Source organism: Microchirus variegatus (assembly GCF_963457635.1).
Source record: "Microchirus variegatus genome assembly, chromosome: 2".
Taxonomy (NCBI): domain Eukaryota; kingdom Metazoa; phylum Chordata; class Actinopteri; order Pleuronectiformes; family Soleidae; genus Microchirus; species Microchirus variegatus.
Genome location: NC_139803.1, coordinates 3,563,949 through 3,576,315, shown reverse-complemented (window position 1 = coordinate 3,576,315; position 12,367 = coordinate 3,563,949). Strand labels below are relative to the sequence as shown.

The 12,367-nt window shown below is 38.4% G+C and overlaps 1 protein-coding gene across 1 annotated transcript; it reads right to left on the bottom strand.

Moving 5' to 3' along the window:
• Positions 1–1,228: 1,228 nt before the first annotated feature.
• mecr (mitochondrial trans-2-enoyl-CoA reductase) lies at positions 1,229–8,079 on the bottom strand. Its single transcript, XM_083910239.1, has 10 exons — positions 7,778–8,079; positions 6,213–6,310; positions 5,301–5,432; positions 4,526–4,669; positions 3,826–3,928; positions 3,548–3,650; positions 2,355–2,428; positions 2,193–2,253; positions 2,018–2,090; positions 1,229–1,931 (listed from the first exon to the last, which is right to left on the bottom strand). Exons 1-10 carry the CDS (start codon positions 7,969–7,971, stop codon positions 1,768–1,770), a joined length of 1,146 nt encoding a protein of 381 aa, XP_083766365.1. The 5' UTR covers positions 7,972–8,079; the 3' UTR covers positions 1,229–1,767.
• Positions 8,080–12,367: the final 4,288 nt, after the last annotated feature.

Sequence of the window (12,367 nt, the reverse complement as noted above, 5' to 3'; positions counted from 1 at the left end):
TTTTAAAATATGTAAATGAAGATTCAAAACACTGACAAAAGTCGTCGTGTAAATTGTGAACATGTAAATATTTGTTAAAACGATAGATATCAATGTTATTGGTTATTGTTGTACGAGGTACAGACACACTGTCAGCGCTGTACGGGCTCGCTGCACTGGGAACTATCTTGAGGTTTTCAGTCAGCGAAAACATGAAAACCGATTGAAGCCACTTAACAAAAGGCTCATAGATTATAGAATCAGTCAATGATCCACTGCTGCCTCCACAGTCTGTGTGAAAAGTGCTGTTTCTGTGTCAGAGAATCACTCTTTGTATATCTTAACCACTTCTTCCCTGACCCTCTTTTTGGAGTCCCTGCTCGAAAATGACATGCCCAAACTAAATAGAGTAAATCTCTGCAGTTACAAGCTCTATGTTAATTATCTTGGTATCAAAATGAAGATAACACTTGTGAGATTCCACCAGAGGTGTAAGTGTCTCTGTCAGAGTAAATGTACATGGAACACAGCATAAATTAAGGATTTTTTCTCGCCTAAAAAAATATTGCATTTTAAAGCAAATATTGCCTTTAAAATATGCAGTAGGAGCTTAAAACACACACGGAGGTCATGTAACAACATGTGGACATGAGCTGTGCTACGTCTGATGCTGCTGAAGTGAAGCAGAGTAAAGTTACAGAGGTTTTAGTAAAGAGACGTCTAGGCGTTCTCTCTTTTGCCACATCTTGGGTACCAAATTATTAAAACCCATTTACTTTTATTTACATGTCACTATTGGTCTAAAAAGAACTTGTTTTGAAAAAAAAAGTATGATAACTCGCTGTAAATGGATGCTCCCTGTGCAGAACGTAATAACTCTGTGACTCTGCAGCGTCTTCAGTTACGCAGCGCCATAGCTCTGGTTTACCTTGGTCAATCAGGGTGATTGACAGCTCATTTTAAACCTCTAAACCGGTAGAATCAGTAGACAGTGTTACCTAAAGCTTATTATACTTCCTTTGATCTGTAATAATCAAATAAATCTGAAAGTTAAGTTCATTAAGTAACATTTGTGATACAAAAAACAATCAACAAGCTCTTAACTTTACCTACGTGGGCTCAATAGACTATGGTGCGGAAGAGTAAGTGCTTTACAAACTTCAGTTTCCAGTTGGAAAAAGGCTGACCCATTGGAAGACAAATGTGTGACCATATTCTTAAGTTATTGGAGAGATAAGCAGGGGTCGATTTCATTGTGTGAACTTTTTGTTAGGAGGCCAAAATCTATGTCTTCGCTATGTGTCTCAAGGTGGTTTGTGATGCAAGGGGTTAAAAAAAAAACCTCAACAATACATTAATGATCAAGTTTGAATGAGTGATTAACTAGAAGTGAAGCGGGAAAACACAACCTTTGCCTTTTAGAGTCTGTAGTGCAGGCTCTTCACCTTGATTTATTGGAACACTTCTTTTCCAGTCAATCACTTGTGATAAGTCTATGGTAAAATGACAATATCAGCAAAACAATAAATCTTGATCAATTAACTTATTCATGTCCATGTCACTTAAATGCTATGTAATGATTAAAGATTACGCTGTTATCTCATCTAGGACTAGGAAGATTTAATGAGTTTTTGATTACTGCCAGTAAACCAGAGGATTTCAAATGGGACTTTGAACTTGCTGCGATGACACGTTTATTGAGTATTCGCGTGCTTGCGCAGTGTATTGGATGCATAAAAAAACACTTACGTTCACACACTGTGGACTTGACGGTGTAGTCCAGTGTGTTCACATGATTAGCACCTGTTTAGCCGAAGTAAAAGGCATCGCGGCTGCCTGAAGAGCTTTGTCGTAGTCTTGGAGAGTGAATTCGGTGCAGATCGGAACGGTCAACTTCCCCTGTGCGATGAGGGAGCACAGTTCATCCAGCATGGCCCCGAACGCACCTTCATCTGAGGGGACAGTTAAGAGAGTGGTCAATAACATCGAGTGTGGGTGTCTCCATCTGTGACAAAAGACAAGCCCATGCTGAGCCCACCGTTCGCGTGGTCTCTCTTCCACTGTGTGACCCAGAATCCGCGGACCTTAACATCCTTAAAGATGAGAGCACTCTGGAGAGAGTTTGAGCGGTCAAAGGTTTAGTTACTGAGAAATAATATATCGGTAAAATGTGATGATAAATTTGGGGTTGGACTGAGGAGGCTGCATCTTACCACAGGGACAGTAACCGGTTGTTTGGCCATCCCACCGTACGTCACCATAGAGCCTCCAATTCTGGAGTAAAATTAAAATAAAGACTTTTAATCATTAGTTTGTCTCTGCAGTACAAGGGCATTAGAAATAACGCGTTAATAAAGATCAGTCGGCGTTCTCACCGAAGATGGCGAAGCAGCTCTGTTGCACTCTTGCCTCCGACTCCGTTTAATGCCAGTTTTGGCTTCGGACATGTCTGTAAAACAAAACATAACGGATTGAGAATCTTACACCGACAGACACACGATAATTATGTTTAAAGTGACAGTTTAAACATAGACGGGAACAGACACGGATGATCCTTCTCCAGGGTCTCTGCGGGTTTCAACAAGTTAAATTTCAAGACTTTTTAAGACTTTTTTAAGACCACAATGAATACAATTTAAGACCCATTTCAAATCCATACTGGCAAAATAGTACAAAAGACATGAAGGAAAATTGGAGCCACAAATTGTTGAACTTGCAATTCCGCTTAGCTGTGGGCTTTCATTAAGTTTACTGCGCTGCTATGCTAAGCTAATCTGTAACACACCGCGGCGCGCGCACAGCACGCTAGCTAGTGGTGTCCGATAAATTCTCACTTTAGTACCGTGTTCTATTTATGTTATCGCATCCTTTAAAAATTGTATTTAAGACCTTTTGTGAGATTTTAGGAGAATTTAAGACAGGCCTTAAATTCAAATTATTGGATTTAAGACTTTTTAAGACTTTTTAAGACCCCGCGGATACCCTGTTCTCACTGAAAACATGACATTTGTTAAGCCACTAACAAAAGCCTCATGTCATGAAATCTGTGTAACTATTTAAAATCTTAAATTTTTTGACATTGAAGCTCGAAAACTGGTCACTCTCCTGTACCAAAGTCCACAGAGAAAAGTGGCATTTTTGCTTGAATCTTCTTCTTCTTGTCTTGAAAGCTTTTGATTCGCCGCCGCCTCGTTCGGTAGATTTGTTTCACTGAGCGAATCCTGAACGAAGGAATTCAAACACCTAAATGACTAAGCTGCATGTTTGAACTAACTGGTGGAAAGCAGCGGTGGATGAAAAGCTTTAAAAAAAACACCACTTTTCTCAGTGGACTTTGGTTCAGGGAGTGAGGGGTTTTACAAGGCAACAAAAAAAATGCAGTGCCCAATAGCGAGATAAAGCAGCAGACGTACTCTTAAAATATCCCAGACTAAAACCCTTTTTTTCTTGAGAGTGAGCCGATTCCTGGCACGGTGGGAGAGCCAGGGACAGAGTCGGTGCTGAATATTGTGCCAGTACCTCGTACAACCACACTTCAAACAAACCGGCAAACATCAGACCCACAGACCTTGAAAAGTTCCTTGATCTCGGGCCGCCTCAGCGCCTCCTCTTTGATCACATGAGTTGCTCCAATGGCCTTCAACCTATCACTGAGATGTGTGTACTCTGGCCTTTGAAAAGGGAAGACGTGATGAGAATTTTCATTACAGTCATAAAATCAAAACACACCCATACAAAAAAAAAAGATATGTGTGTGTTACCCTAAGAGAAATAGACACTACTATCTCATGGCCAGGGACAAACTCATAACGCGACCAAACGTGCGACAGATTTAGTGTTGTTAACCTGTCTCGGACGACATTGATTGTGTTTACTCCTCTTGCAGCAGCAATCTGTATGACCGCCTGTCCCACTCCACTGTTGGCTGAGTTCTGGATCACTGTGTCACCTGGAAATACCACACGTGAAAGACACGTGAAGCCATGAATTAGCCCTCGCACTCTGCCGCACCTAAGTCAATTGAGAAAATCAGTGTTTTTAGCATTTGTAGACACATGAGTTTGTGTCACTTAGGTCAATCTGAGCAAATCATTTCAAATACAGGAGTCACAAAAATTACTAATTGGAACTTACAGATGGAACTTACTTACTTTCTCTATGGACTTTGGTGCAGGGAGTAAAGTTTTTTTTTATTTATTTTTTTTATAAAAAACTATTTTAATCAGCATCTCCTTCATATGGAGCCCCCGAAGTGACATGAGAAAAATAAATGACGATAAAAAATTTTGACGAAAAAAAAAAATATATATATATATTATTTTTTATATATATATATTTTTTAAATAATATATATATATATATATATATATATATTTTTTTCCATAATTTTTTGGAAACTCAAAAAATGAAAAATAATCAAGTTTTTTTTTCATCCGTTTTTTTCCCCATCTTTTTTTCTCTCATGTCACTTCGGGGGCTCCGTACTTTCACACTAGACACCATGAGAAAAAATAAATGGATTCCTCATCCGTCTGGCCCCGTTTACCTGGTTTAAGATCTTCAAAATCAGACAGCATCCTGAAGGCAGTGCATGGGTTCACCCCCAGTGTGGCAGCAGACAACAGGGGAATGTTATTTGGTACGCAGACGACGTCGTCTTCTGATAGCACTGCCTCTGTCCTCCATGTCCCTGCTCACACAAAGGCACAGAAGTCATGTTGTGAAACCTTACTGTGACCTTCTCGTCTCAGGCCCTGTCCCCAATGTCCACCCTCACAGACTCCCTGAATTAGGGCTGGTGAACTTGTGAAGTGTGTGAGGGCCCTCTAGTGTTCATTTTAAGCACTTTCAGGCCACTTTCCATGTATTCATCTTTGCTACTTTGGCAGTGAGAACATCCCACGGTTCATAGTGTCCGCAACCAATCCACAACAAAACAAAACAACAACAAGAAAACTGAACATAGAAGTGACCAACACTGTTGTTGACATTACAAGACAAAAAACTAAGTGTGTGATCAGAATGAGGTAAACCTATGTTATTAAGTTTATTAATCAATGACGAATCCATCATTGATCACAGACTGTGAGTCATCAGGAAGTAAACTAAATAAGAATTTTAAAAAAAGGTCAAAAACTCATCAAAATAATCAACCTTTTGGCGTCAGTAAGATATGAAACATTAAGTGTTGTCTCATTCCTGTTTGTAATATTTGGAGCTCCTCACACTCGAGACACTTAACAGGTGACATCGAGGGCTTAAAGATTGAGGGGGGACTTTGGGACTTGGCCGCAGACTTTGAATTTTAAGCTGTGATTTACCTAGACCAGCATCTTTTGGAATGACCCAGTCTCCAGTTTTGAGGGAGTTCACCTGGCTGCCCGCCTCTATGACTTCAGCCACACCTTCATTGCCCCCAACAGCCGGCAGGTCAGGCAGGATGGCATACGTACCTGAAAAAAAACAACTAGTTAGATCAGGGGTCTGCAACCTGCGGCTCTACATGAGCCACATGTGGCTCTTCAGCCACTCTGCAGTGGCTCCTTGTAACTTTAGAGATCAAGGCGACAAATAAAAGTGTTTTAATATCTTGTGCATCACATCCAACGTCGACGTAAAATGCAATATTCAGTACACGTTCGGATGTGTCCTGTCCATCTTTGGATCCTCGAGCACGAACAACATACAATCCAAATATTTGCTTCATTTATTTCAAAGTGGGTTCATTTGAATTTCTTTAATTTGCCACAAACAATGAAACAATGGAAGAACCAGGTCTACGGGGTCTAGAGGTTGGGTATAAACTGAACATGTTGTAGTTCTTAAACGTCACAAATGAAAGAGACTATTACTATTGTATATAGTTTGTCTGTATAAAAACCTTTATACGTGTTATTATCTTAATCTTTTGGGTTTTTTTGCAGCTCCAAATGAATTTTATTTGGTTGGAGAGACGACAAAATTTTCATCCTAAAAGTTGCAGACCCTGAGTTAGATAAACAACGTCTAAATTGAACAAAGAGATCTTCTTATATGTTCACTGCTGTCTTTCTCACCTTTTTGCATGAATGTTAAAATAAGGTTGCAGTATTTTATTATTTAATTGAGGCAGAATTTATAAGATGTTACATATCACATGATTTGTAAGCACTACTCATTTCCAATGCCTGCCACAATTCGGGCATTTAAAATGACATATGTACAGCATAATCACACGTGTAAAACATGTTTACCTTGTATCATGTTGATGTCAGATGGGTTGATAGGAGCTGCCAACATTTTAACGAGGACATCCTTTGCACCTACAGGAGGCAGATCTATATCCTCTAACCTGGTGAGAAAGATGTTCTTTATCTGACATAAAAAATTAATTCTGTATATCAACAAAGATATTATTATGGGCTTAAAAAAAAGGGGAAAATTAAACACACCAATGCACCACATTATTCAAGGTACAATTAAATAAATAATTGATAAGTAAATTAAGTGATGAGCAGCATAGCTCTTTATTTATTTTTAGTTTTTTATGACACTGTACATTTACTTGGGGGTAATTTGAGTACATTTTAATATTAGATTTGAATCAAATATTTATATAAATGCGCTTAATTCAAACATGCATCCCTAAGAATGAAAAACTGTTATAGTTTTTCTCAACTGTTTACACACAAATACTGGTACTTGAGACACAATGACCACAACCAGGTAACTCGTGCACCAACCCCCCTGAACCAACTCTGCTAAAGTGCAAGCACAATTCCTGCTTTACACTCAAATTGCAGTTCTAAAACACACTTTTTGAAAAAAACACTACACACAATTCTCTGCATTTGGCACAATTTTCATGAAGAAAATATCTTGTATTCACAAGAAACACACTGTCATTCAAAAATTCTTAAGTTAATTTGCCTACTATGCAAACTGACTCATAACATGGGAAAACACCTGTAGACCACTGTATGTGCAACTTTGTGTTGGTTGGGATGTACATTGTGTACATTGTTTTTGTGGGAAATAATTAGGAATACATGATATTTGTTACTGTGTTTTTGTGTGTTTTGAGTATAAAAACAATCCATCCATTATATACTGATTCATCCTCCACCAGAGGGTCGCGGGGTGACATAAGGCGAGTGGCGGGGTCACACCCTGGACAGTTCACCAGTCCATCACAGGGCCTATAAAAACAATATTCTAAAATATTTTACACACTTATGTATGTACTGTCTGTAGTAAGTGTAACACTAAACAAAAAAAGGCCTGATCAATTGAGAAGAAGTGTTTTCCATCACATCCAGCACATCAGTGTTCAACTGGTTCTTATGAATGTCTATTCATATGATGGTTTGCGTGTGTCATTTGAAAACAAAATACCATGAGGCATGCTTTCAGAAAATGTGTGTAAAACAATCGAGAAAAACTGTAATCTGTGTCAGAAACCACTGGGATAAAGCAAAACAGTGTGTATAGTTGGTCTCTAGGTGGCAGTAATGAGAATACTCAGACATGTGGTGCCCTACAATAAGACGAGGAAGACACCACACTCCAAGATAAGAGCCGCAAATGTGACATTTATGTGTGTTTTCGAACAATATATTTCACTCTAGAGATAAAACACTGATAAAATACTGATATAATGGAGAGGAAGTTGTTCATATGACCCACGTACGTGTGGTTGACCACCTAACTGCAGTGACAGGACAGAACAGTCCGATATTTACTATGGAAACAGGCTACATGTTGACTACAACTATGAGATAAAAGGTCCATTTGAATATGATTTAAACAGCGCTCTTACCGGACGACTTGAGACGCGTCTCCGTGTTTTCTGTACACGAGCGCTGAGCACGTTTGTGCGCGAAGTCCAGCGGAATAAGTGAAGTGACGCACGTTAGCCACGTTAGCATCGTCGCTTCGCCTCGTCAGCTTTAACCGAGCGGCGGTGAAGGTCGTCCGGCTCCAGGAACACACTCTGAGATGTGGCAGCCGCATTTCGACGCGATATTTCAGTGAATTAAAACAACGAAACGTAACAACAGTGAGCAGCGGTGACAGTTGCTCGTACAGCCAGAGTCCTTCTCACAGAGCGGCCATGTTGGACAGAGGTTTCAAACGTAAACAAAAAACAGCGACCCCTCTGGAGAAAAGCAGTACTTCTACTGAAATAGACGCGGCAAAGGCTGCCCTCCTCAGGTCCAGAGTGACTTAAAGGAGGGATTATTATTTGATAGGCAATGAATATTCTACATATTAGTATGTTTGTTTAAGTGTTCTATGCTCTAAAATAACACATATTTTTGTTTGCGTTGCCTTAGTGCAGTGTTTCCCCATCCCTGGTCCTCAGGGAACACTGCCCTGCCATGTTTTAGATGGTGCCCTGCTCCGACACACGTGATTCAGATGAAACATTACATTTTTGAAAAAAAAAAGAAGAAAAATTTAACAAAAGTTGAAACTTACATTTAAAAAAAAAAAATTAGGAAAAAAGTTGAAACTTAAATTTTTTGGGGGAAAAAATTTGAAGTATAACATAAAAAAAATTGACAAAAATCCAAAAAAATATATATATTTTTTTTTTAAAAAGACAAAAGCTGAAATATAGCATTTAAAAAATTCATATAAATATAAAAGTTAAAACATCATTTGAAACATTTTTTTAACAAAAGTTCAAACATTCAATTTTTGTGATTTTTTTTTTTTACAAAAGTTGAAACATTATAAAAATTTTTTTTACAAAAGTTGAAATGTTCAATTATTTGAATTTTTTTTTTTTTTACAAAAGTTCGTTATCAGGCTTCTGCAGAGCTTGATTAACGAGCTGACCTTTTATTTATTTATGAATCAGGTGTTTTTGGAGCAGGGCGACATGTAAAACATGTCAGGACAGTGTTCCCTGAGGATCAGGATTGGGAAACACTGCCTTAGTGTGTGCATTTTAAGCAACTTTATGGAGGTTGCCACCATGTGTCTACAGCAGCATGAATGGACAAACCAGCGTTTAGTAGCATCATGCCTGTAATGAGTCTGTGCCACATGCCAAAACATGATTTCAAAACATAAACATGATTTGCAGTCTGCAAATAATTTTTTTTAATGCAAATATTTTGTCTGTACTGTTGTTGTTGGTGAGTTCACTTTGTTATATGAACATTATTCCCGAGTCTTTGTGACATATTAGAGGATTTTATGTCTAAGTTGCTTTAGATTTATTACATGACTACAGCATACAGAATATAATTTGAATGTAGTAACCGTTTTTGGCCACATTCTTACATATGGCACCTTTAAGTATGTATTCACATTGGCAATGTTAATGACCACGAATGAAAAGCACACATGAATATGGACATTTATTAGGAAATGGAGCAGATCTTAACATATAGAAACATAATCACATCACGGTAATACTTTGAAAAGCCTACATGCTTTGCTCATCATTGACAAACTACAGCCACCAAATTGCCTGAGATGGAGATACTTGTAGGTTCACGGCAGTAAAACGCCGATAACATTCACCGGTAATAAATGCACTTTTTTTATTTTTTTTCCCCTGGAAGTATAGCTCTAATCATTTACCTGATAGGACAAAATACCACAAATCAAATGGCTGATGGTCACAAAGACCTGTTTTCCTGAGAGCACAGCAGTTTTAAACAGATCCTTAGATTTTTTTTATTTTTTTTTCAAGATATATCTAACCCATCTAACAACCAAAAAAAAAAAAAAATCACAACAACACACCACTGAGGGGTCAACCATAACAAACCCTACACAAACAGTGGGTGCAAGAATCACGTAGCTTTCACGGATGAGGTCGATCGTGGAAAGTGATCCGAATGACCCTCTTTTCGACGGAAAGAAAAGGAAGTTTAGCGCAAAAAAAATGCAGACAATTAAACAATTTATTCTAATCATGGCATTTTAACGCACAATATCACAATATTTCTGTCCTTTCACATCCTGAGTGTTAATTGTCACGACAGTGTTTATCCCTGGAATGCGACTTTCAAACTCGGAAAAAAAATCCCTATAAACTACTTCAAAGCGGACGATTCGAGTGCTAATGACACATTCTTTTTGTCGAAGGCATTGATAGTCTGAAACACCAAGTATCGGCCACGTTTAGAGAGACGAGACAACCCCCAGGTTATTATTATACTACTAACCCCCAATCCCTTTATAACAATATTCTACTACATCCCCATCTACGACGATTATAGAGGAAACAAATACAACAATAGCGGAACATTTTCTTCACATCATATCATATCATGTCACGTCAGAGAGGAGAAAAAATATAGATCATCACGTCATCATCATACAAGCGTGTGCATGAAAAGTTGAGTCAAGAATTCGCAATCTTTTATCATCTTATACTCGTTTTTTTTTTTAAGACATTGGAAAAGAAAACACTACCAAACCCATTTTCGCTGCCTCCGTCTTGTCCTGTATTTCACATCATAAACAAAAAAACAACAACAACAACAACAACTTTGTCCTGAACAACCACTCCTCTACTCTTTGCTGTCAATCTGAAGTAATCCCTGAGTTTTCAGATCGACATTTTCCTGAGACGAGACTATAAGAGTGGAGATACATTCCTTTTTTTTTTCTTCTTCTTCTTCTTCTTCTTCCTCCAACCAGCAACTTAATGTATGTGTCATATGAAAATCTAAAAAAATATAATATAAAATATGAAACATATATTCAAAAAACCTTAAAATGAATATATATATATAAAAAGAAATGAATGCATCTCACACGTGATTAGTGCAGAGTAACATTGCATTGGCTTTGGCATAGATAGCAGTGACTCTCTTCCGAAAGACTCATTGTGCACAAAAATAGGAAAAAAAAAAAAAAAAAGATAATCATAAACAACGCAAAACAACAAGAATAAAAGAAAAACTCACAGTTTAAATCAGCTCTCGTAAATACTCTGTACCTATACAGCATACTGTCACTCTTGCACGACAATATCTGCGTTTCGCGGTATTCATAACGCGCTGAATTATTCGAGACAATGATTTATCAAAGTGATACAAGTACCAAGAAACAAATATCAAAAAAAAAATGTGTGTTCCCCAAATATATTCTCGAGTCATGTGTAAGCTCTTATCGACATTTGACAGTTTTTTTTTGGCGGGAGCAGGAGAAGCTGCATCACTCTTGGATGAAAATAAATAAGTAGTATGTTTTTCTATTTAAAAAAAAAAAAAGGCTTTAGAATAATTTTACATTATATATTAATTGGGTGTAAAAGTCTCATCAGCGTCTCCTGTAAAACGGGAGTAAAAAGCTGATTAGCTAGCTAGCTAGTTCTACAGGGGCCGTACCCATGTTCCCCGCTGTTCGCCAACAAAAGGGTCCCCCAAGTGGGGAACATAGGACCTTTTTTGGGAAAGAACGGGGGAACATAGGCACGACCCACGTTCTACATGCCCCTCCGTGCGGGGTTGGTGTTCCTGAACTGCGACCCTACTAAGGGCCACAGGGAGGTAATGTCTTAAATAACTACCTAGAAATGGAATCGCACAGGATATAAACAAAAACACCAGAACTTCCCCACCGGCAAACATCATGATCTGATTCTGCCTCGTTCTATTCAAGTATCAAGAGGTGAGCTAGCCGGACTTCTCGCTATCTCAGTCCAGGTCAAGTATCTTATGAAAGGTCGCGGTTGTACGTTGTTTAGTGTGTAGTGTCACGTTTGACTGGAATTCTATCAAATCCATGTTGAGGTCGTTAAATAAAACAGCAGCCAATCGAGTTGGAATATACCACAGATAGAAAGACGACGAGGGGTCGAAACTCGGAGAAAGATTAAAGAGTAATTTAACACCAAACTATAGAGACTCATTGGATAGATCTTTTAAGTGTGGTTACACGAGGTGTCGACGCATAATCAACACTAGCTCTCGCTGATAAAAATGGCTGCCAGCAGGGGTCAGAAGGTCAACAACCACTTAACCACTTAGCAAAAGGCCCGTTTTCGTCTATACTATTTTAATAGGTTTGCCTCCTTTTCTCATAATATCTCCTTTTTTTGACTGGAAACCAACAACTCTACTGCACCAAAGTCCATAGAGAAAATCAGCTGATAAGTTTGTGTCACTGAGGTAAATACAAACAAAGGAAGATGACTAACTTGTGGACGTAGCAGTGGATTAGCAGTTTTTCTCATTTACACTATGATTTAAATTGATTTTCTCTTTAGATTTTGTGGGGAGTGACCGGTATACACACTCGTATTGGCGAGATAAATTGCCCGACACATTTAAAGGTGCCATATGTAAGAATGTGGCCAAAAACAGTTACTACACTCAAATTCAAAACACCGAGGTCTTTAAGGTTTTCGTTTTCTGACGTAACTGGCAACCCGTGGTTG